Source organism: Rutidosis leptorrhynchoides, unplaced genomic scaffold, assembly GCF_046630445.1.
Source record: "Rutidosis leptorrhynchoides isolate AG116_Rl617_1_P2 unplaced genomic scaffold, CSIRO_AGI_Rlap_v1 contig272, whole genome shotgun sequence".
NCBI classification, from domain to species: Eukaryota; Viridiplantae; Streptophyta; class Magnoliopsida; order Asterales; family Asteraceae; genus Rutidosis; species Rutidosis leptorrhynchoides.
The window spans coordinates 59207-81861 of NW_027266518.1; the positions used below are offsets into that span (position 1 = coordinate 59207).

Genomic DNA, 22655 nt, shown 5'->3' on the forward strand with positions numbered 1-22655 from the left:
ACATTTAATATGGGTACAATATATGCCTTATTACTTTTGAAGAAGCATAAAAATATTAATGGGTACGCCTTATTACCTTTTTTTTTTTTTATTACACCTTATTACTTTTGAACAAGCATGTAAGAGTGTTTGTATTTATTGAATGATTCGATAATATTAAAAATCTATTTTTATATAAAAATATGTTATGAAAGGAATTTTTGTAATATATATTATGTTGGATATTTTGGTAATATATTGGAATAATTAAGAGATATAATTCAAATAGTCTTTTCCACCAAAAGACATATTTTTTCAATTAAATCTCTTGAAATCTATAAAAGGGGATGAGTTTCAAGAATAAAAAATATATAACGTCTCCTTCTCCTTCTTGTCTTCTGATTATCAGAAACTCTCCATAAAATTATTTTGCTCACAAATGCTTACTGCATTAGTTTTCCTAAAGGGAGGTTCATCAATTTCCGTTTATTGCTGTCCTCATAAATACCGTTTTATCCTGGTGAGAAACTCGCAAAAACCCGGAACGGAAGTGGGGCGATTATTCTCTAAGGAAAGTCGACAATCACGACTCGGTATTAGTTTAAATTAAATCCTCCAATTAATATCTGTTTTGTAAAGATTCCGTTCACCAGAAAAGGCTCCAGCGATCATCCCACGAATTTGTTCTAACAATCTTAGAGAATAAACTGTCACCAAAATGGAGATTAACAAAATCGCTGACGTCCAAAAACCGCCACGATTCGATGGACTCAATTACAAACGGTGGAAGGATCAACTGATTTTCCTTCTTACTTCCCTGAAATTGGTATACGTGCTAAACAAGGATTTGGTGGACGTCGTGGAACCGGCACCGGATGCACCAGATGCAGAGAAGACGGCCTACCAAAAACGCATAGAAGATGAAGTGCTATGCAGAGGATACATACTACAATCTCTGAATGATCGATTACATGAATACTACTCAGTAAAGAAGTGCCCAAGGGATATCATGCAAGCAATCGAAGCAAAATACACCTCCGAAAAATCAGGTGTGGATAAATTCCTAGGCGCTAAATACATACATTTTGAAATGAAATCTGATAAATCTATAATTGAACAAATCCATGAACTTCAAATGTATGTGCAAAAACTGTCTGAATTAAATATTGTGGTTCCGGAACAATTGCAAGTTGCCGTGATAATTGCAAAATTACCAGAAACTTGGAACAATTATCGGAAGAAACTGTTGCACACAAGCGAGGAATTCTCGGTGGATCAATTGATCAAACATCTTCTAATAGAAGAGGAAACCCGGGGCCGTGTAGTAACCGAAGAAAAGGGTAACAATTCTGTCAACAATATTAATCAGAAAACCGAGAGCAAAAAGAGAAAGCGCTCGAAGACAGCAAACGAAAAGAAAGATATAGTTTGCTATCATTGCGGAAAAAAGGGACACTTTAAACGTGAGTGTCGATCCTTAAAGAAATCCAAAGAATCAAAGGCCAAAGTGGTTGAAGCTGATGATATGATTGCCATGATTTCTGAAGTCAACACGGCATCAACCGGGAACATCAAAGATTGGTGGTACGATTCTGGCGCAACGGTTCACGTTTGCAATGACAAGGCACAGTTCAAGCAATACGAAGAAGTAAAAACAGCACAAGAGGTCCTGATGGGAAACCATCAAAAATCTGACGTTTTAGGAAAGGGAAGCATAGATATTCAATTCACTTCTGGAAAGAAGATAACCCTTACTAATGTCTTACATGTTCCGGAAATTAGGAAGAATTTAATTTCTGCAAATCTTTTATGTAAGAAAGGCTTCAAAGCTGTCCTAGAATCCGACAAACTGATATTGTCTAAGAAAGGCGTATTTGTCGGAAAGGGATACTCTTGTAATGGAATGTTCAAACTAAGTATCAATAATAACTATAAGTTTATTTATACTGTTGAGTTCTCATCTTTATGGCATGCTAGATTAGGTCATGTTAACTATAAAACTTTGGATCATATGCATAAAGAAGGTTTAATAACATATAAGCATAATAATAATGATAGATGTGAAATCTGCATACAATCTAAAATGCCTAGAAAATCATTTCCTAAGGCTGATAGAAAATCTGATTTGCTAGACTTAGTTCATACAGACATTTGCGAGTTAAATGGTATATTAACTAGGGGAGGAAATAGATATTTCATAACCTTCATAGATGATAGCAGTAGGTATTGCATTGTATACTTGCTTAAACACAAAGATGAAGCTTTTGAAAAGTTTAAAACTTATAAATCTTTGGTTGAAAATCAAAAGGGTAAAAGAATAAAATCTCTCCGAAGTGATAGGGGAGGAGAATATTTTTCTACGGCATTTTCTCAATATTGTGAAGAAAATGGGATTGTTCACCAGGCAACGGCTCCATATACGCCTCAACAAAATGGACTTGCTGAGAGGAAAAATCGAACGTTGGTTGAAATGATCAACTCAATGATCACTAATGCCAAGGCACCTTTAAATTTATGGGGAGAAGCACTTTTAACCGCTTGTCACGTGTTAAATCGCGTTCCCTCAAAGAAATTTAAAGTAACTCCATATGAACTATGGAATGAACGAAAACCAAACTTGCAGTATCTTAAAGTTTGGGGTTGTGTGGCTTACTATAAGGTTCCAGGTCTTAAACGAACTAAATTAGGGCCTCGAGCTCTAAAGGGAACATTTGTAGGATATGCAGAAAATTCTAAAGCATATCGAATCCTAGATTCTAAGACAAGTGTCATAATCGAATCTAAGGATGTTGAATTCCTTGAAAATAAATTCGGAAAGGATTCAATAGATATACAAATAGAAAATCATACTAATGATAATAGTTCGGTACAAGAAAGTCCAGAAAATCTGGATGTCCCGAAAACTCCGGATGAGCCTCGTCAAAGTAAGAGGATCAAGAAACCAAACTTTGATCCTGATTTCCTTTATCACTCGGAAGTTATTCTACTTATCGAAGGAAGTAGAAATAAAGTTATCAACAAAATACCGCTGGTATACAATGTTGATGGAGATCCTAAAACTTTCAAAGAAGCTATGTCTTCAAGAGACTCGGCTTTTTGGAAGGAAGCGATAAATGACGAAATGGATTCCTTAATGCATAATGGCACTTGGGAACTTTCTGAATTACCGCATGGTTCTAAACCTATAAGATGCAAATGGGTGTTTAAAAGAAAAACCAATACTGATGGCACAATTCAAACATTTAAGGCACGTCTAGTTGCGAAAGGCTTTAGACAAAAGGAAGGCATCGATTACTTCGATACTTATGCACCTATTGCAAGGTTAACATCGATACGTGCACTTCTAGCGATAGCGTCTATCTGTAAACTAGAAGTACAGCAGATGGATGTTAAAACGGCTTTTCTCAATGGAGAACTCGATGAGGAAATATACATGGATCAGCCTGAAGGGTTCGTTCTTCCCAGAAACGAACGCAAGGTATGTAGACTTACCAAGTCGCTCTATGGTTTAAAACAAGCGCCAAAACAGTGGCATGAGAAATTTGATAAAGTTATTCTATCATATGGTTTTAAACATAATGATGCCGACAAATGCGTATATTCTAAATTTACAAAAGAATATGGCGTTATAATTTGTTTGTATGTAGATGATATGTTAATCATCGGAACAAACATGACTGGTGTAAATAATACTAAAAAGTATCTATCCTCTCAATTTAAGATGAAAGATCTTGGAGAAGTGGATGCTATTTTAGGAATCAAAGTGACAAAACATGGAGGTTGCTTTAGTCTTTCTCAAGAACACTATGTTGAAAAGGTTCTAAATAAATACAAACATTTAGAAATAAAAGGAGCATCAACTCCAATGGATTCGTCACTTAGATTGGAAAAGAACACTGGGAGAGCCATAGCACAATTGGAATATGCCAGCATTATAGGAAGTCTCATGTATGCTATGCATTGCACTCGACCTGATATAGCATACGCTGTGTGTTGTCTTTCCCGATTTACAAGCAATCCTGGAATAGAACACTGGAATGGAGTTAAAAGAGTTATGGGGTATTTAAAGAATACGAAAGAACTTGCGTTAAACTATAATAACTTTCCTGGAGTATTGGAAGGTTATTGCGACGCTAGTTGGCTTGCTAAGCAACATGAAAGCAAAGCTACAACTGGGTGGATCTTTATGATCGGTGGAGGGGCAATATCTTGGGCTTCTAAGAAGCAAACTGTCATAACCCACTCCACTATGGAAGCAGAGTTCATAGCACTCGCAGCCGCAGGCAAAGAAGCAGAATGGCTGAGGAATTTGTTCCTAGAAATAGAGTTGTGGCCACAACCAATGCCAGCCATCTCTTTGCACTGCGATAGTCAAGCTACAATGTCCAGAGCACACAGTAAAGTGTATAATGGAAAATCTAGGCATATTAGCTTGAGACATGACTATGTCAAGGATCTTCTAAACGAAGGAATTATCACGATAAATTATGTAAAGTCTTGCAAGAACTTGGCAGATCCTTTAACAAAGGGTCTTGGCAGAGAATTGATATATTCTACTACACTCGAAATGGGATTAAAACCTATTGATGACCGCCAGTAATGGAAACCCAACTACTCTTCCTGGCACTACCACTAGGGTGACAGTTCAATGGGTAACAACAAGTTACTGCATGTGGTCTGGAGCACTTAAATTATTCATTCCAAAAGGAAGTGCTCGTTACTGTTGGAATTATGGCTGAGATAAGATCTCTTAATGGAAAACGACATCTTTTGATAAGATGTTATGTAGACTGTAAAACCTGTACAACAGATATATATATTTGTCTACGGATCCACCTATACAAACATTTGGGGTGCTGCCGCCCCGATCGAAAGTGTGGAGGTTTCACTTTTCGGACATGTTTACGAAACCAGGATGTAGCGCACGGCGATCCTAGTGCTACGGAAAATCTAGAGGAACTAATATCAGTCCTTAAGGAATGCATGTGGTCAGTGTCCGGTCTTAGCTTATGGAGTCGCGGTTCAATACTAAAAGTACACCGATACTTCGCTTTGACTTTGACGTTTCTCACTACAGTAAAAGTTCAAGTTGAAAGATACTTTTGCTTATGTGTATTTCTTATGTTAGCGTATGAGCAATTTTGAAGATATTTCCAAAATAGGGGAGGATTGTTGGATATTTTGGTAATATATTGGAATAATTAAGAGATATAATTCAAATAGAGGGACACGTGTCTTTCCACCAAAAGACATACCTTTTCAATTAAATCTCTTGAAATCTATAAATAGGGGATGAGTTTCAAGAATCATCAGAATAACGTCTTCTTCTCCTTCTTGTCTTCTGATTATTAGAAACTCTCCATAAAACCATTTTGCTCACAAACGCTTACTGCATTAGTTTTTCCTAAAGGGAGGTTCATCAATTTCCGTTTATTGCTGTCCTCATAAATACCGTTTTATCCTGGTGAGAAACTCGCAAAAACCCGGAACGGAAGTGGGGCGATTATTCTCTAAGGAAAGTCGACAATCACGACTCGGTATTAGTTTAAATTAAATCCTCCAATTAATATCTGTTTTGTAAAGATTCCGTTCACCAGAAAAAAGCTCTAGCGATCATCCCACGAATTTGTTCTAACACCAAGTGATACGAGAAGAAGTCATAAGCTTCTAGAATCAATGTGATTACGAAGTTGATGAAGGAAGTCTTGGCTAACCAGAAGATCATTGCCTGTGACATGATGAAGAAAGCATCTTGTTTAGAATTTCAATTGTGGCGATACTACAATGTGCGACGATAATTACTTTATGAAAGCATAATTTATTTAACTACAAGAAATATTGTTTATTTCGTTGACCAATTATGAATTCTATACTAACAACGAACAATAATGAAAAGAGTTATTTTGTGATAATAATACTGACTTTTGAAAAATTAACAAATGATGTTTCTAATAAGAGAATATAAGATGATTATAGTGAGAGACAATCAACTTTAACTTGATCTAAAAAAAAAGGTGATAACGAGGTATTTTCCTCTACAACACCTATACATAAATTTACCATGAATCTCTTAATTACTTTTGAACTTATATTATGTACCCTTTTGAACTTATATTATGTATCTGTAATACTTTAAGACTTATAAATAATGGCATTTTGTACATATAAAAGTTACGAATAATAATAATGTCTAAGTTTTCTCCTTTTGTAGTTTTTTGTTTTATGCCTTATGATAATTTATTTACAACACCTAGTTTATTTTATTTTAGTTTTTTGTCGGGGAATAAAAAGGAAGTCAACTATGGTGTTCCATTGTTGTGGTGTACTGGTGTTCACTCGGTGCGCATAGCCTTAAATTATATGAAGGGTTGCACATTAGAGTTGAGTTTCTCACGGTTTCATGTCAAGATGTGATATACACGCACCAATCAATGGTGACTATAGTAACCACGTGCATATGAAAAAGTGTGTTCAATTTTTCAATATCAGTAATGGAAGTACATTTAGAAAAAGGATGTCTGCGTCATTATTCACCGAACGACCTTTAATAAATAAATAAATAAATAGCAAAGTCAAAGTATGTGTTTGCCAACCATTGACGCGCAAGTTTCATTTCAATAAGAAACAAGATAAGTAAGGTGTTGTTTGTGTGATCGTTGTGAATATATAGTTTAGTTTGTATGTTAATTTGATGTGATGATGTGATGAGGATCGTGATGAGGATCGTGTTTCCTACAAGAATTTGTGTCTGTGTAATACTAGTAGTAGTAGTCATGGCAATTTCAAATTGTTCTGCACAAGCTCTGAATGTTACTCATCCAACAGAAGGTATATATATATACACATTTTTTTTTCTCTTAATTTTCCAAATTTAGTTTTATGATGAAAGGTGATGTTTAATTCGCAGTTAGCGCGCTGTTAGCTGTAAAATCAAAGTTAATCGATAGAATGAAGTCTCTACGAAATTGGAACCACAAAGAAGATCCTTGTGCATCCAACTGGACTGGTGTTGTCTGCAACCACAGTACCATTGGGGATGAGAATGATGATGGCTACTTTCATGTCATAGAGCTGTACCATATATATATATATATATATATATTCTCTCCCTCCGTCTCAAAATAATTGTCGTCCCTTTCTAATTTTCTTTTCTTGTTTATCTAAAAGATACATAATTTTGAAGTACTTTTTTTTTTTTTCTTTTTCAGCCTACTGTTAAATAAGAACCTCTCAGGAGTCTTAGCACCTGAGCTTGGCCTTCTATCTCATCTTCATACACTGTGAGTTAGGATTAGGAATTTCCCCATTACTCTTATAGTATTTCTTTATACTATATGTATGCTAATGTATATCTCCTCCTCTGTTCTTCATGCTAGAGATTTCATGTGGAATGATTTAACAGGAAGTATTCCAAAAGAGATAGGCAGGATTTCATCCTTGGTACTCTTGTAAGATCTATGCCTCCCTCCTTTTCTGCTTTGTTATAATATTACTCCTTCCGTCCCAAAATTCTCCTAAATTTACATGCATTTTGCACAGGAAACGTAATAGTATGTATTTTGAGACCGAGGTATTCGACAAGTAAATAAATAATGATGTGTCTATGTAGGCTTTTGAACGGAAACAAGTTATCAGGATCATTACCTGAAGAGCTGGGCAGCCTTTGGAATTTACAAAGACTCCAAATAGATGAGAATAACATTTCAGGTGTCATACCCAAATCATTTTCCAATTTGAGCAGTATGAGGCATCTGTAAGTGTGATCATTATTTCTTAATTGTAATAAAAAAATCATTCAGTGGAGTGATTGCATTTGCATTGCAGGCACATGAACAATAACTCAATAAGTGGTCAAATTCCTCCGGAGATATCCAATATATCCACTCTCATTCACTTGTGAGTCCCGATTTGTTTATTTAAACTATACTTATTAATTACTAGTACTTAGTAAATGGTTTATTCCAATTAATATAGGCTTGTCGACAACAATGAATTGTCTGGATATCTTCCGCCGGAGTTATCAATCTTACCAGAATTACGCATTCTGTATGTTCCTCCTCTACAATACACACTACGTACTCGTCTTAAGTAACAACACTGCACTACATTAGTAATAAGTATTGTTTCTGTTTTGATTTGCAGCCAACTGGATAACAACAACTTCCACACATCTGAAATTCCATCAACTTATGCAAAACTTTCTAACTTGACCAAATTGTAAGTGTGAGTGTCTCACTAAATTCCATCAACCATTTTAAATTAATTACAACTAATTTATACTACTTTTATATATATATATATATATATCTACAGAAGTTTAAGAAATTGCAGTTTGTATGGAGCTATTCCTGACTTGAGCAGAATTAAAGACCTTTACTATTTGTAAGTGTAGACAATGTTTGTTAATTTGTTACTTAATCAATCATTGTCTTATGTTACTTATTCTCGTGACAGGGATCTTAGCCAGAATCATCTTTCTGGGTCCATTCCATCAAACAAGCTTGCCGTTAATATGACAACTATGTATGCAAATTCTATGATTTATTCAATTGCCATCATTCATCAACTATAATTCTGACCAACAACTTCTCCACGTATACATATAATGCAGACTTCTGTCAAATAACAGTCTTAATGGATCTATCCCCGGTTATTTCTCGGAACTCCGTTTCCTTCAGACACTGTGAGATTTTTATTTTCCTAGGAAACTGTATACACTAATGTTTAATAGAATCTTTTATCGTGTTGTATTTGAAAAGTACATAATCTGCAGATCTCTAGAGAACAACTTGCTGACCGGCTCAGTTCCTGATGACATTTGGGAAAACAAGACCTTCTCTGCTGAAGCTCGGCTTACGATGTGAGATAACTAGGAAAAATAACATGTCTGAACATCCAATCCAAATAGCTTTCTTCTCAAATGATGGATAAAATATCACTAATATTTATACCATGCAGTGATCTGAGAGGCAACTTGCTGTCCAACATCACAGGAAACCTGAGCCCCCCAAAGAACGTTACTTTAAGGTATGTATGCCTCTTAACCATATATTCTTTCTTGTGTATGTCGATCGAAATCCTGACAAAAACAAAGAAACCAATTGCTCACAATTTACCAGCTTCTTTCAGGCTCCAAGGCAATCCGTTGTGTAACGACGCGAGTGCGAAAAACGCAGGACCATTCTGCGGATCGAATGACGCTGGGGATGAGACAGAGACCATTACTAACTCAACGAGGAACTGCCCTCCACAAGCATGCCCTGTAGGTAACTTTTATGAATACGTGCCAGAATCTCCTATCCTATGCTATTGCGCGTCGCCCATCAGAATTGGTTACCGACTCAAGAGCCCGAGTTTTTCCTATTTTCCCCCGTACATCGATTATTTCAAAATGTATGTCACCACATCTCTCGACTTGGAGTTATATCAACTATCGATTGACTCGCATGCGTGGGAAGAAGGACCTCGTCTAAGGATGCACTTGAAGCTTTTTCCTATCTACAAAGCCAACTCAAGTACTTTCAATACAAGCGAAGTTCATAGAATCAGACGCATATTTACGTCGTGGAGATTCCCCGGTACTGACTTTTATGGACCATATGAGCTTCTGAATTTCACCCTCATTGGACCTTATTCTGATAGTAAGTATTCTATTCTTACTACATGCTGTACATTTCCAAAACCATTTTGGTAAACGTATAAAGACTTGCATTAATTGCTGCAGCAAATTTCGAGACTCAAAATTCTGGAATCAGCAAGGCCATCATTGCAGCTATTATATTAGGGGCGATTGTGTCTGCTATTGCGACGACGACATTGATTGCCGTCCTCATCACTAGAAGACGAGCCAGACTTCAGCACGAACTCTCAAGAAAACGTCTATGTAAGTTCTTCTTCAGAGATTGATCATTTTTGTTGAATTCCTATGGAGGATGGAGATAACTTTTAAGGGTAAGTTGGTAACTAACTCCTTCCTTGCAGTATCAAGGATTTCGATGAATATAGATGATGTGAAATGCTTTAGATTCAAGGAAATGTCTGCGGCGACCAACAATTTCGACACAACAGTTGGTCAAGGAGGTTATGGGAAAGTTTTTAAGGGTATTTTGGCTGACAATTCAGTCGTCGCCATAAAGCGTGCAGAAGAAGGATCTTTACAAGGCAAAGAGAATTCTTGACTGAAATAAAATTGCTGTCAAGGTTGCATCACAGGAACTTGGTTTCGTTAGTAGGCTATTGTGATGAAGAAGGGGAGCAGGTACGTCCATGTTCAACAAACTTCTAGACATCTAAAAGAAGAGGAAACTTTATAAGAAATTTGATGTTTTATGCAATTTGCAGATGCTAGTATACGAGTTCATGCCGAATGGCACTCTGCGTAATTGGCTTTCTCCTAAAGCAGAAAGAAAACTTAATTTCGCTATGAGATTACGAATAGCATTGGGTTCTGCTAAAGGGATCATGTACCTCCACACTGAAGCAAACCCACCAGTTTTTCACAGAGACATCAAAACCAGTAATATACTCTTAGACTCGAAACTTGATGCGAAAGTCGCCGATTTCGGTCTGTCGAGGCTCGCCCCGATACTGGACGATGAAGGGAACATGCCTCACCATGTTTCCACCATTGTCAAGGGTACTCCAGTAAGTTTTATTCATCAATAATCAATTACTTGCATTTGAAGGTACCATAATTGACGAAAATGATGCAATATGCAGGGGTATCTTGATCCTGAATACTTATTGACGCACAAGTTGACAGATAAAAGTGACGTGTACAGCCTCGGTGTCGTATTTCTTGAACTCTTGACAGGAATGCAACCAATATCACATGGCAAGAATATTGTCCGAGAGGTGAATACGGCACATCAATCCGGGATGATGTTCTCTATAATTGACAGCAAAATGGGGTCGTACCCATCGGAATGTGTGGAGAGATTTGTAGGGTTGGCTATAGATTGTTGCCATGACAAACCTGAGAAGCGACCTTCAATAATGACGATTGTCAGGGAGTTGGAAAACATCTTGAAACTAATGCCTGAACCCGACTTGACATTTTCAGACCAATCAAGTTTGGAATATTCCGGTGGCATACCATCGTCTTCTTCGTCGTATGCAATGAGCAGCAGGAATCTCTATACGTCTTCCCATGTTTCAGGAAGTGATCTTGTGAGCGGTGTTGTCCCCACCATCATACCTCGATGATATGTACAAATGTTTAGGGAAAGCGAAAAACAAAAACAAAACCCGACTGTAAAGTTCTAGAAAGTGAATACTTTGGATCTTGACAAATATACAAATGATTGTGCATAACTCACAATTGACAGTTAATAGCTTAAATTGAACACAACTCACTTAGTCCAAACGTTCATGATCGGAGAAGAATCCATTGTTTAGACAAGCGGATAAACCTTCCATCCCAAAGTATTGTAACTATTTACAAGCAAACTTGCCCTCATTATTATCCAATAATTGTTTCATGAAAAGAAAGACAATTTCATCACAGGCAAATTAATGTATTATCCAAACCTAGCCACATCATTCATATGATAAGAACCACAAGTATCAAAATGCAGGAAAATGATTTCTGTAGCTCAAGATAAAATTAAAAGATTCAACACCTCGCAGCTCAACTTAGACAAGAATCCAGAGACGCAACCAAATACAACCTAAATCCTCAAAGCCAGTTTGTCATGGGTGATTAGCTATATATCCAACTAAAGGAAATAGCATTCCAAGAAAACTAAATTACTTTTCAGTCAGCAACCTCCTCCCCTGGCTTACCCGGCTGCGATCCGGTAACCCGCGCGAGGGCAACGAAAGACATCCCTCCAAGAACGTTATTTAGCATCCTCAACACAACCACAGACGACTTGAACACCAATGGAGGTAACACTTTGGCCAACAAGAACTCAATTCCATTCAGAGTCTGGTACCTCAGATTGCTGCTGACTCCCATGTGAGCAGCCCAAGTTGAAGCATTGAGAATAGTGGGCGGCGGCTTATTCGGGGTCTCAAATTCCGGGTCCATCTTCTTCCTGACAATGATCAATCCGTTGGATATAGCCGTGCCAACAAGGCCGGCAGCGAATCCAACGGCTGCAAACACCGCGCCTTTGTAAACACAAGTCCCTAGCCTATCCACTAAAGAGTAAGCACCTGGTTCAAACATGTGACTCGTCGGACAGTTGGCAAACATGGAAGGCAAGCTTGACGAAGTAGCAGATAATGTAGGTGCTAATAGATACATAAGGGTGAAATTCAATATTGACCCAACGACTAAAGTGGAGAAGACAAAGTCTAGCTCGTTAAGACCGAAATTGGGACGAGAAGCCATGTCACCAAGCATGCAAGCACTTACTCCGACAAGCTCCTCCATCAATACCTTGAACGGGAACTGTGGATCGGCGGCAACTCTATCCCTCCACCCATTTAAAAGCATGCCAACAATCCCAAATCCAGAACCCGACGATGGCTCTTCCTTCTTGCCTCCTTCATCATAACTCCCGTCGCCGCCGCCGCCGTAATTTCCTCCATTGTTCTTTCCACCGCCACCGCCGATTAATGCATAGTGTTGGAATCTTGTAGTGAGTCCATGGTTGATGAGATTGGGAGATGAAACGGATTGGAACTTAAAGGAAGAAACTGATTTGTGGGAGTTGAATCGGCGATGATCGGATTTAGGTTTGAACTGTTCGTTTATCAAAGTAGAGCATCGAAGCTGGGCCGTCATCATGGTTGCCATCTTTCTTCTCTAACTCAATCAGAAACAGCGTTCATATGTTTTTCAAGTGACAGCAAGTGAAGCTTAAAACCCTAATTTCATTGACATGGAAAGGAAAGCAAAATCTCAAATTCACAGTTAGGCTTTTGTTCCGTGTGTTTCCCGAACTTAGTTATGGTAAGCTTAGTTATGGTAAGCAAATTTTTGATATAGAAGATCCACCTAAATAGAGCATACACACTTAACCAGCCGATCACTAAGTTACGTTGAGTCTTACAGCGGAATTATACCAAAGATCGGAGCGAACCAACAACAATATGTAAGCTCGAAATAATGCAAGCAATAATAAAATAAAGAAGACACGATATTTAACCGGATTCACCCTCGAACTAGGGCTACGTCCACGGACATGGCCAGGCCAGAAAAATCACGGGTAGAAAAACGCGTACAATCTTATGTGTTTGTACCCACCTCTCTCTACGATATCACAATCGTAGACACTCAATTATTTTTCTACTATTCTACTCTCTCACTAGAGTATCATAATTAACTATTTAATTACGGAACCTATTTTCTGCGTTACTCTTTTTTCTCAAAAGTATATTACAAAAGAATCTCTCTCACTTCTTTTGCTTGTCCTCCATTTTGTTATGAAGAATGGCTCAGCTTCTTCTCCCTTTTGTAGGGAAATTTTTGCCTCTGTGTACCAAACATTACATGCCTAATTAATATTTTCAACTCCCATGTCAAATCTTGGTGGCTGTGCATTTCATCAAGGCATGTAGATTTCCTCCCTTTATCTCTACCGTCCTATACATAGCAAAACTAATAGCTTGTAAGTCTAGAATTGATCTTTGACTTTTCTTTGCTATTAGGTGGGGATGCATACTCATCAATCTCCTCCTGTAGCCCTAAGCGAAGGAGATATGCTAGAACGGAATTTAATGAGACAATGTCATGCCGATCCAATCGGCACATGACTGGTGCTTCTCTCGGGTCACGACTTTCGTAGTCATATCAGTTGTGTTCCTGTCCGTATGAATCTTCTTCAAACAGAACAACTTGTCTTCAACTGCATGTCTGATCAAATGGTATCCCACGTCGATATGTTTCGTTCGCACATGGTACATAGTGTTCTTGCTTAAGTCTAGTGCACTTTGACTATCGCAATAAACTATGTATTTCGGTTGCATCATACCCAATTCTTGGAGAAACCTTTTCATCCATGTCCTTTCCAGCTTCCGTGGCTACCATGTATTCAGGTTCTAGATAGCGCCACACACTTTTGTAATTTAGACTGCCAAGAGATAGCTCCCCCCTACAAATATAAACACGTAGCCTGAAGTAGACTTTCTACTATCAGCATCTCCCGCCATATCTACATCAGTGTACCCTTCCAGAATTACTTTCGACCTTCCAAAACTCAAACATAACTTAGAGGTCCCTCTGAGATATCTGAAGATTCATTTCACACCTTCCCAATGCACCTTTTCTGGATTTGACAAATATCTGCTCACTACGCCAACTTCGTGAGCAATATCTGGTCTGGTACACAACATATCATACATCAAGCTTCCGACTGCTGAGGAGTACGGTACGTTAGCCAATTCACTCTTTTCTGTCTCCGTTGTTAGACAAGCTCTCTTCCTAAGCTTAAAATGAGTGGCAAGCGGAGTTGAGACTTGCTTCGAGTTCTTCATATTGAATCTCTCAAGTTCTCGTTTGATGTACTTTTCTTGTGACAACCATAACTTTCCAGTCTTCCGATATTGGATGATGTCCATCCCCAATATACGCCTTGCTGGTCCCAAATCTTTCATTTCGAATGCTTTATAATGATTTGACTTCAACCTGTTGATCTCCTTGACATCTTGTCCCACGATCAACATATCATCAACATACAGGAGAAGAATGATGAATTTTCCATTAGGAAATTTGTAGATGTATACACAATGATCTGCCTCCGTTTTGTTGAAGCCATGACTCACCATGAATGAGTCAAAATTCTTATACCACTGACGAGGCGCCTATTTCAATCCGTACAGACTCTTCTTCAACTTGCAGACCATTTTCTCTTTCCCTTTCACCATGAAGCCTTCACATTTCTCCATATAAATCTCCTCATCAAGATCACCATGCAAAAACACAGTCTTCACATCGGGCTGCTCCAATTCAAGGTTCAGACTAGTTGCTAACCCAAGTACAATCCTTATCGAGCCCATCTTCACCACGGGTGAAAATATCTCGTCAAAATCGATGCCTTGCTTCTGCCCGAAGCCCTTCACCACGAGACGAGCCTTGTACTTTATCAGCTTGTCACCTTCTTTCTCCAGTTTGTACACCAACTTATTCTTGAGTGCCTTCCTTCCCATTGGTAGCTTAACCAACTCATAAGCTGTTGTTCTTCAATAGGGAATTCATCTCTTCTTGCATGGCTCTCTTCCAACAGTCTCTGTCTTTACAAGACTGTGCTTCGTGGAAGCTCTCTAGCTCCCCCTCGTCAATAATTAAAATATATTCTGAACTGGGATATCTTGTAGATGGCACCTTCTATCTGTCGAAACTTCTCAACTGAGGTTGACTAGCTTCTTCGTGCTCCACGTGCTCAACATCTTCAGCATTTGTGGACGCATCACCATCATCTACACTCTCTTCTGCTCCCCCCACGGCTAAGTAGTAACAAGGGACAAATTGCAATCGAGTAAAATTGGACATAAAAAATCTTTCATTTTCGAATGTTATACTATTTTATAGGAATATAGTGTATATATATACAAGATGTGTTTAAGTTACACTTTTTAGGATCTTATTTATTGTAATAATTCTATATCATCCCCTTGTTCCAATTCAGGCATCTCTACTCCATTTGTGGCATTATGTGATGAATCTGACTCTGGTGTTATGTTGATAACACCTTCTGCTGATTTTGCATCATCTGCTTCAGTGTGTAAATTTTCTATGGTCTCGTGCTCATAGAAAATTACATCCCTGCTTATTTTATTTATTTATTTATTTTGAGTAAATGAAACCTCACCCTCAATGAGGGATAATTAATCAATCCTTGCGGGATAATTAATCAATCCTTGGCAATTACATCCAGAGCTCATTTCTAGTATGTCACTTTAACTAATAATTTCGTTAACTTACGACCTCTTGTAACTCAACCCTTCAATCCATAAGTGGAGGCTTATATATTGTTAAATCGTATAAGAACTTGATTTGGATCGAGTAACACATAGATGATCTTTTCTCTTTCTAGATATATAGTTCTCTCTCTCATTTGTGAGTACGAAGAAAATGAGAAGATTACTCCTATTTATAGGTAATCACGGTGAACGAGGATCTTGAACTTGCTCGTTCATTTTTGCTTGAGAGTTACGTCACTGTTAATCAAGGTATGATATCATCTTCAGTTGATTTTGTTGAGTTATGGCTCTCGAATTTCCCTTGTTGATCACTCATCCGTTGGCTAGAAGATTTAATGCTTTTGAGGTTGTTGATCTAATCTTGTTCACTTTGATGACCCTCTTGAAGCTCTTTTGTAAAAATCTCCTCCATTGATAACTTAGTTTATTCGTGTCATATAACATCTATGTCGTTCATCTTTAAATTTTCAAATCAAATTAATCTTACGGGTAGTAGATGTGGATGTTCGTGGCATGCCAACTTCGCGAGATCAGATTTCCATCCATATTACTAGTAGAAAATAGGGCTAGCGCCACGCCGCACGTCTCCACGGCCAAAAATCCGTTGTGTAAGGGTACCTATAGCCACGATTTTTTGAGCGTGGTTTTATTTTTCTTCCACGGGTAAAAATCGTGGCGTATGATACTTTATGGGAAGGTTTTTTGATAAGGGAAAATAAACATGGCGTAAAAGGAGAATACACCACGCTTAGAAAACCGTGGAGACAGTTCGATGTCATTTTTTTTTTAGAACCAAAAATAAAACAGAACGTCTCCCTTCACATTCATTGGAATTCAGACACAACTCTTCACATTCATTTGTATTCATTCAAGGCACAACCTTTCACATCATTAGCACAATTCTCTATAAATACTCTCACTTAATCTCACTTAATCCCCAAAACACAAACTTATACAAAAAAAGAAGGGTTATAAAATCAAATCAACATTAATCATGAAATCTCCATCTCGTAACAAGAGGAAGAGGGCCAATTATAATTACGACGCATCATCACCAAATCAGAAGAAAAAATCAGGGCATGACCCTTATTATGCTTTTCGGTTCGGTTATGACGAATCTTCAATAGAGTCAGGGAGCTTCTCCTATTCCGATGATTCCGAACTATTCTACTATGAATTAGAGAGGCAACAAACATCTGCTAAGCTGAATAGTTCTCAGAGCAATGCAGAATAGGAAGGCAATGGTATTTATGACCAAGACTATGAAGGGGATGATGATGAAGATGAAGAGGAGGATGATGACGACGACGACGTTGATGAAGATGAAGATGAAGAGGATGATGATGATGATGACGATGACGATGATGAAGAAGATGATGACTAATTTAATTTTCGTTTTCTAACTTTTGGCTTCTAATTAATTAGTGCTTGTAGTTTTGGTTTTAGTTAAAATATTTTGTTAACTTCATATGAACTCATGAAGTAATTAATCAAAGTATTTAGTTATCTATTAGATCTTATTTTAACTGATTTTGATTTGCAATGTTTTCGAAATACACAACGATTGCTCTAAAAACGTGGACGATGTTATATGACCATGGTTTAAAAATCGTTGCAATAGGTTGTAGTCACGCTTAGAGAACCGTGGCCATAATGAACAAAAATATTAACTTTTCATATTTCACTTAATATTTGATCGAAACACTCAAAAGTCATATAAATACTCACTCGACCGTTCGTCTCGTCTTCGTTTAACCCTAATTTCTCCTTTTACAGACTCTGTCAAATACTCTCCAGGATATCAATGTCTCAATTTCATTCCATGTTTTTTTCGTCGTAGTTCCTCGCCAGTGCGCGCTACTCTCTAGGTTTTAAGGTACAATTCCGTCCTACTTTTTGTTATTTTGAGTTTATGGTTTGTTGTGGGTGAATGCACTCTTATCGAATTTGATAGTTGTAGTTATAGTTATAGTTGTATGAGTTGTTTTTTATGTGAAAATGTACATGCAATTTGTTTAGTTGAAGTTACTATTTAAAGAATAGAGTTTAGTTAATAGATTTGGAATGGAAATATATCTCTAGCCGTTGGTTTAATTAACATATTTGGAAGTTTTATGATTTACTCTGTTTTGAAATTGATATTTGTGATTTACTTTGTTTTGGCTTGGGCTATATTTTTATAACAAGTTTTGTGAATTGGTGAATAACACTTTCCGGCATATTAATCTCTTTTCAGGCTAAAATGTCGGTGAAGATGATTCTTCCAAGGAGGAGGTTGGTTACGATGTTAATTTCAGAGTACCATATTTATGGGATTGATGCAATAGTAAGTGCACATTATCATTATGTAATATCATTGCCATTTCAATTGTTACTTACATGAAGGATTGGTTAGTTAATTTAAGTCTTTTTTTATTATCTCTTTGTAATTTCAGACGCTCCCAAAGGAATGGCTATGTTGTGTTGCAATGAGTGAGGTAAGAAATACTTTGTAGGGTAAGCAATACTTCCCTCATTCTTGTCGTTTATACAGTTAACAAACAACTGAAGGGATAACTACCAGAGTAGCCATACGGGGAATCGGTAATTTCTGCCACGCTCATGGTATTAAGGCGGGAACAATTCTCTACTTCTAAGCTGATGAACAGGTTGGCGGTAGCGACCTCGTAGTTAAAGTTTTCTCGTGTGCTCCTCCTGATAAAATTAACTATGGACTTGCTGGTGAGTGGATCATTGGATCTGTTTTTCTTGTTGACACTCAGATAGTCACCAAGAGTCCTTTTAATTATCCGTCGGATGTTATGGTTGAGGTTCGGAGAAGACTGTGTACCCATATCCGAGTGCGAGAAGTGCATCTACAGCATCTTCAGATGACACCACTGGTATGATTTCATCTTTATTTTATGATTTTTATGCTTGACATATATATATATTCTATCTTCATACATATATTTGGTTTGTTTATTTGATTTTTTTTTTTTGTTACATGTGTAGTCTCTGGATAATGATCAGCTCGATGAGTTGGCTCTTGGCTATAATCATGTCAGACAAGCTCTCCTTGTTTCCTCTTATGCGGTTTACACTTGTATGCTGACAGTTGAGATGGAGGAAGAAAAATTGAGAACTTCAGGCTTCGGGTTTAGCCTCTTCTGTGCACGTCAGGAAATAGCCGTCGGAGATAGCATAATACTACAATGGGCTGGAGAGATAGATGATGGTACAGCTGCTCTATTGGTTAGAGTCTGGAAAAATTCCGAGTAGGAACCTGCCATATATAGATAGCTTGAAGGGCTCAGTTGTAGTTAATATTTCTTTTTGAACAAACATAATGGAAGACTAATTTCTTGTTTCTTGGATATTAATGTTAAATTAATCAGATTATTAATTTTTGGTTTTGTTCTTATTATTTATCTAAAATATATGTTTTAGGTATAATGTTTTCGATTGATTTTAACTGGAATGGATATGTTGAAAGATTACAATGCAGGTGGCCACCATATGGGGAAATTGTTCTTGGGGATGAACGTTTAGTCATTGGCCATGGTCTGTAAAGCGTGGAGATTATGATTTCAAACCGTGCCGTATAAACTAAATAATCATGGCATTCTATCATGGGCACGGTTTAACAAACGTGGCTATGGTTGGCGGGCTTTTTATAATTTTTGGAATGGTAAATTTTAAAATTCCTTCTCATCCCCTTACTTATAAATTAATTAGTCTACCTGAAATCTATTTCTCAAAGCCCAATTCTTCTCTATCCCGTCATCTCTCAAAGATCAATTCTGATCAATTTCGACATCTATTCTTCACCATTCAGTCGTATCTTTTTCTCCATCACTTCCGTCATCTATTCTGGTGAACGCATTTCTATAAAGTGTTGATAGTTAAGTAAAGAACTGGAATCATTTTATTTCAAATTTAGGATTCGAAGCAGAACGCATTGTAACTCTTCTTTTTAGTTGGTCACACTCGCCATCCGATACTTCGAACTGGTGGAAATTGCCTTGTTGGTTTATATCTGATAAGGTATGCAATTTGATTGTTGAATGGAAATAAATGAACTGATTGAATCAAATTATATGCTCATTATGGGAAATTTATTTTTTTTTAAATGTAGATGAATCGACATAATTGTGTTGCTGGATAAAGTTTAGATTTTGATAAGTATTCCATTCTTATTTCAGTGTCACATTATGGCGATTGACAAGTCATGGCTAGACCTCCTTAGATATACTTCAGGGTACAAAAAGGGTGTTAAATCTTTCATGGATTTTGCATTTGCAAAGGGAAAGCCAGAAGGAGGACAGATTTCGTGCCCATGTAAGTTTTGTTCGAACCGTTATTGGTTTAAATGAGATCTGGTCTATGACCACCTCATTGCTAATGGGTGGATGGATGACTACCCTATATGGATTGACCATGGGGAATCAATCATAATTAACCTTTCAAATAGCAGTAGGGATTAGGGTTTGGAAAGAAATGATAATAACGTCGAAGGTCTCGTCAATAATGTATACTGCCACGTACATAAGGAAACCAATGATGATGCTAAGAAATTCTACTCCTTCCTGGAGGAGGCAAATCAAGACTTATTTACTGGTTGTCAGAATTTCACGACCCTGTCTTTCACAATTTGTCTCTATCTCCTCAAGTGTCTAAACGATTGGAGCAATGCCTCATTCTCTAGTCTTTTAGAGCTTCTAAAGGAGGCTATTCTAACTTTGAGGATCCCTGACTCTTTCCACGAAACCAAATCCATGATCGGCGAGTTAGGCTTGGACTACCAAAAAATCGATGCATGTCCTAATGATTGCATGATATACTGGAAAGAAACTGTTGATTTAACGAGGTGTTATACTTGTGGGACTTCTAAATGGCTTGAACATGCAATAGATCATGATGGTAGTAAACCAAGTAAAAAGATTTTTGGGAAAATATTGAGATATTTCCCATTAATTTCAAGGCTGAAAAGACTATTTATGTATGAACGAATTACTAAGTTGATGAGGTGGCATGCGGAAGAGCAGATAAAGGACGATGGGAAGTTAAGACACCCAGCTGATGGAGAGGAATGGAAGAAATTTGATGTTAAATATCCCAATTTTTCTTCTGATCCAAGAAACATCAGGTTAAGACTATCAAGTGATGGTTTTAACCCCTTTGGAACAATGAGCACCTCCTACTCTGTTTGGCCCATCATGTTGGTTCCATATAACCTTACACCATGGTTATATATGAAATCGGAGTATTTCATGCTGTCGTTAATAATACCCAATTCTACATCCCACTAAAATGACATCGACGTGTTCATGGAACCACTGATTGATGAACTGGTGGAATTATGGCAGACTGGGGTTGATACTTATGATGCTTCAAAAGACGAGTCTTTCCCTCTAAAAGCTGCCCTTTTTTGGACAATAAGTGACTATCCAGCGTTTGCCATGTTGAGTGGTTGGTCAACAAAGGATAAGCTAGCATGTCCAGTATGTAATTTCTTCACCCATCACACGTCATTACCGCATAGTGGGAAGATATGCTACATGAGCCACATAAATTTCTTACCCTTGATCATGAGTTTAGAAAAAAAAAAGATTTCAATGGGGAAGTAGAGAATGTCGAACCTCCACCGATTTTAAGTGGGACTATCGTTGTTGAAATGCTGAATGATGTATTGAAATTCAAATACTCATTTGGTAAGAGACAAAAGCAGCCTGAAGGTCCGTGGAAGAAGTTAGTATGCTTTTACAAGCTTCCTTACTGGCTTGATCTTAATGTGCAAAATAATTTAGATGTCATGCACATTGAGAAAAATATTTTTGATTCAATACTAGGGACTTTGTTAGAGATCCCTGGCAAAAGCAAAGATCACTTGAAGGCTAGATTAGACTTGGAGGAGTTATAGACTAGGAAAGACTTGCATCCAACTCTAATTGATGAGGAGAAGAGAAGATATAAATATACAAAGGCTATTTTCAATCTGAGTAAGGATGAGAAGAAAGTTTTCTCCAAACTGTTGAAGAATGTAAAGATTCCTGATAGTGTATCCTCCAACTTTTCACGTTGTGTGAATACTGAAACCTTGAAGGTTTCAGGATATAAAAGCCATGGCGTTCACTTCATGTTTCACCATATATTGCCTCTTGCTGTGGCAAGTACGCTTCCCCATTCAGTCACCCTTCCAATAGTCTGATTGAGCCCATTTTTTCGTGCAATAGGTCAAAAAGTGATAGATGAGAATGATGTGGACTATCTTGAAAAAGAAATTGCTGAAATCAACTTCCAAGTGAAAACAATATTCAATCCAACCTTTTTTGATATGATGGTCCATTTGCCAGTGCATCTTCCAAGAGAAATCAAGTCAGGTGGGCCTGTATACTTCAGGCATATGTATAGTATGAAAAGATAGTTGGGAAAGCTTAAGGGTTTCGTGAAGAACAAGGTTCGTCCAGAAGGTTCCATATCTGAGGGTTATTTGGTTGAGGAATGCCTGAGATTTTGTTCAAATTACTTGAACTCAAATGTTGATAGCAGGCTGAGTAAGAGGGATGCATCAAACCCCACTGTACAAGAGAATTTCTACAATCCTAACCTTTCAAGTTATTTTGTTTTAAACGGTCATCCTATTGGAGCTAAAAAAGATAGTACAATCTTTGTCATTGATGAAAAACAAATGGCAATAGCTCATCGCTACATACTTGCAAATTGTGATGAAGTGCATCCTTATTCGAGGTAAACATTCCCTAAAAGACATTTCAATCTTCATGAGAAATTGAACTACTACATTTATGTTTAAAGTCATCTGCCTC

The 22655-nt window shown here is 37.4% G+C and overlaps 1 protein-coding gene and 1 pseudogene across 1 annotated transcript; one reads left to right on the forward strand and one right to left on the reverse strand.

Annotated features, from left to right (window-relative positions):
• Nucleotides 1-6752: 6752 nt before the first annotated feature.
• On the forward strand, nucleotides 6753-11184 carry LOC139882459 (probable LRR receptor-like serine/threonine-protein kinase At1g06840; annotated as a pseudogene).
• A 550-nt stretch (nucleotides 11185-11734) lies between these two features.
• LOC139882461 (protein RETICULATA-RELATED 3, chloroplastic-like) lies at nucleotides 11735-12724 on the reverse strand. Its single transcript, XM_071866776.1, has one exon. It carries the CDS (start codon nucleotides 12722-12724, stop codon nucleotides 11735-11737), a length of 990 nt encoding a protein of 329 aa, XP_071722877.1.
• Between the last annotated feature and the right edge of the window lie 9931 nt (nucleotides 12725-22655).

Excerpts from the sequence above, each read along its gene's own strand:
- LOC139882461 (XM_071866776.1), bottom strand. The coding sequence starts at position 12,724 with ATGGCAACCATGATGACGGCCCAGCTTCGATGCTCTACTTTGATAAAC.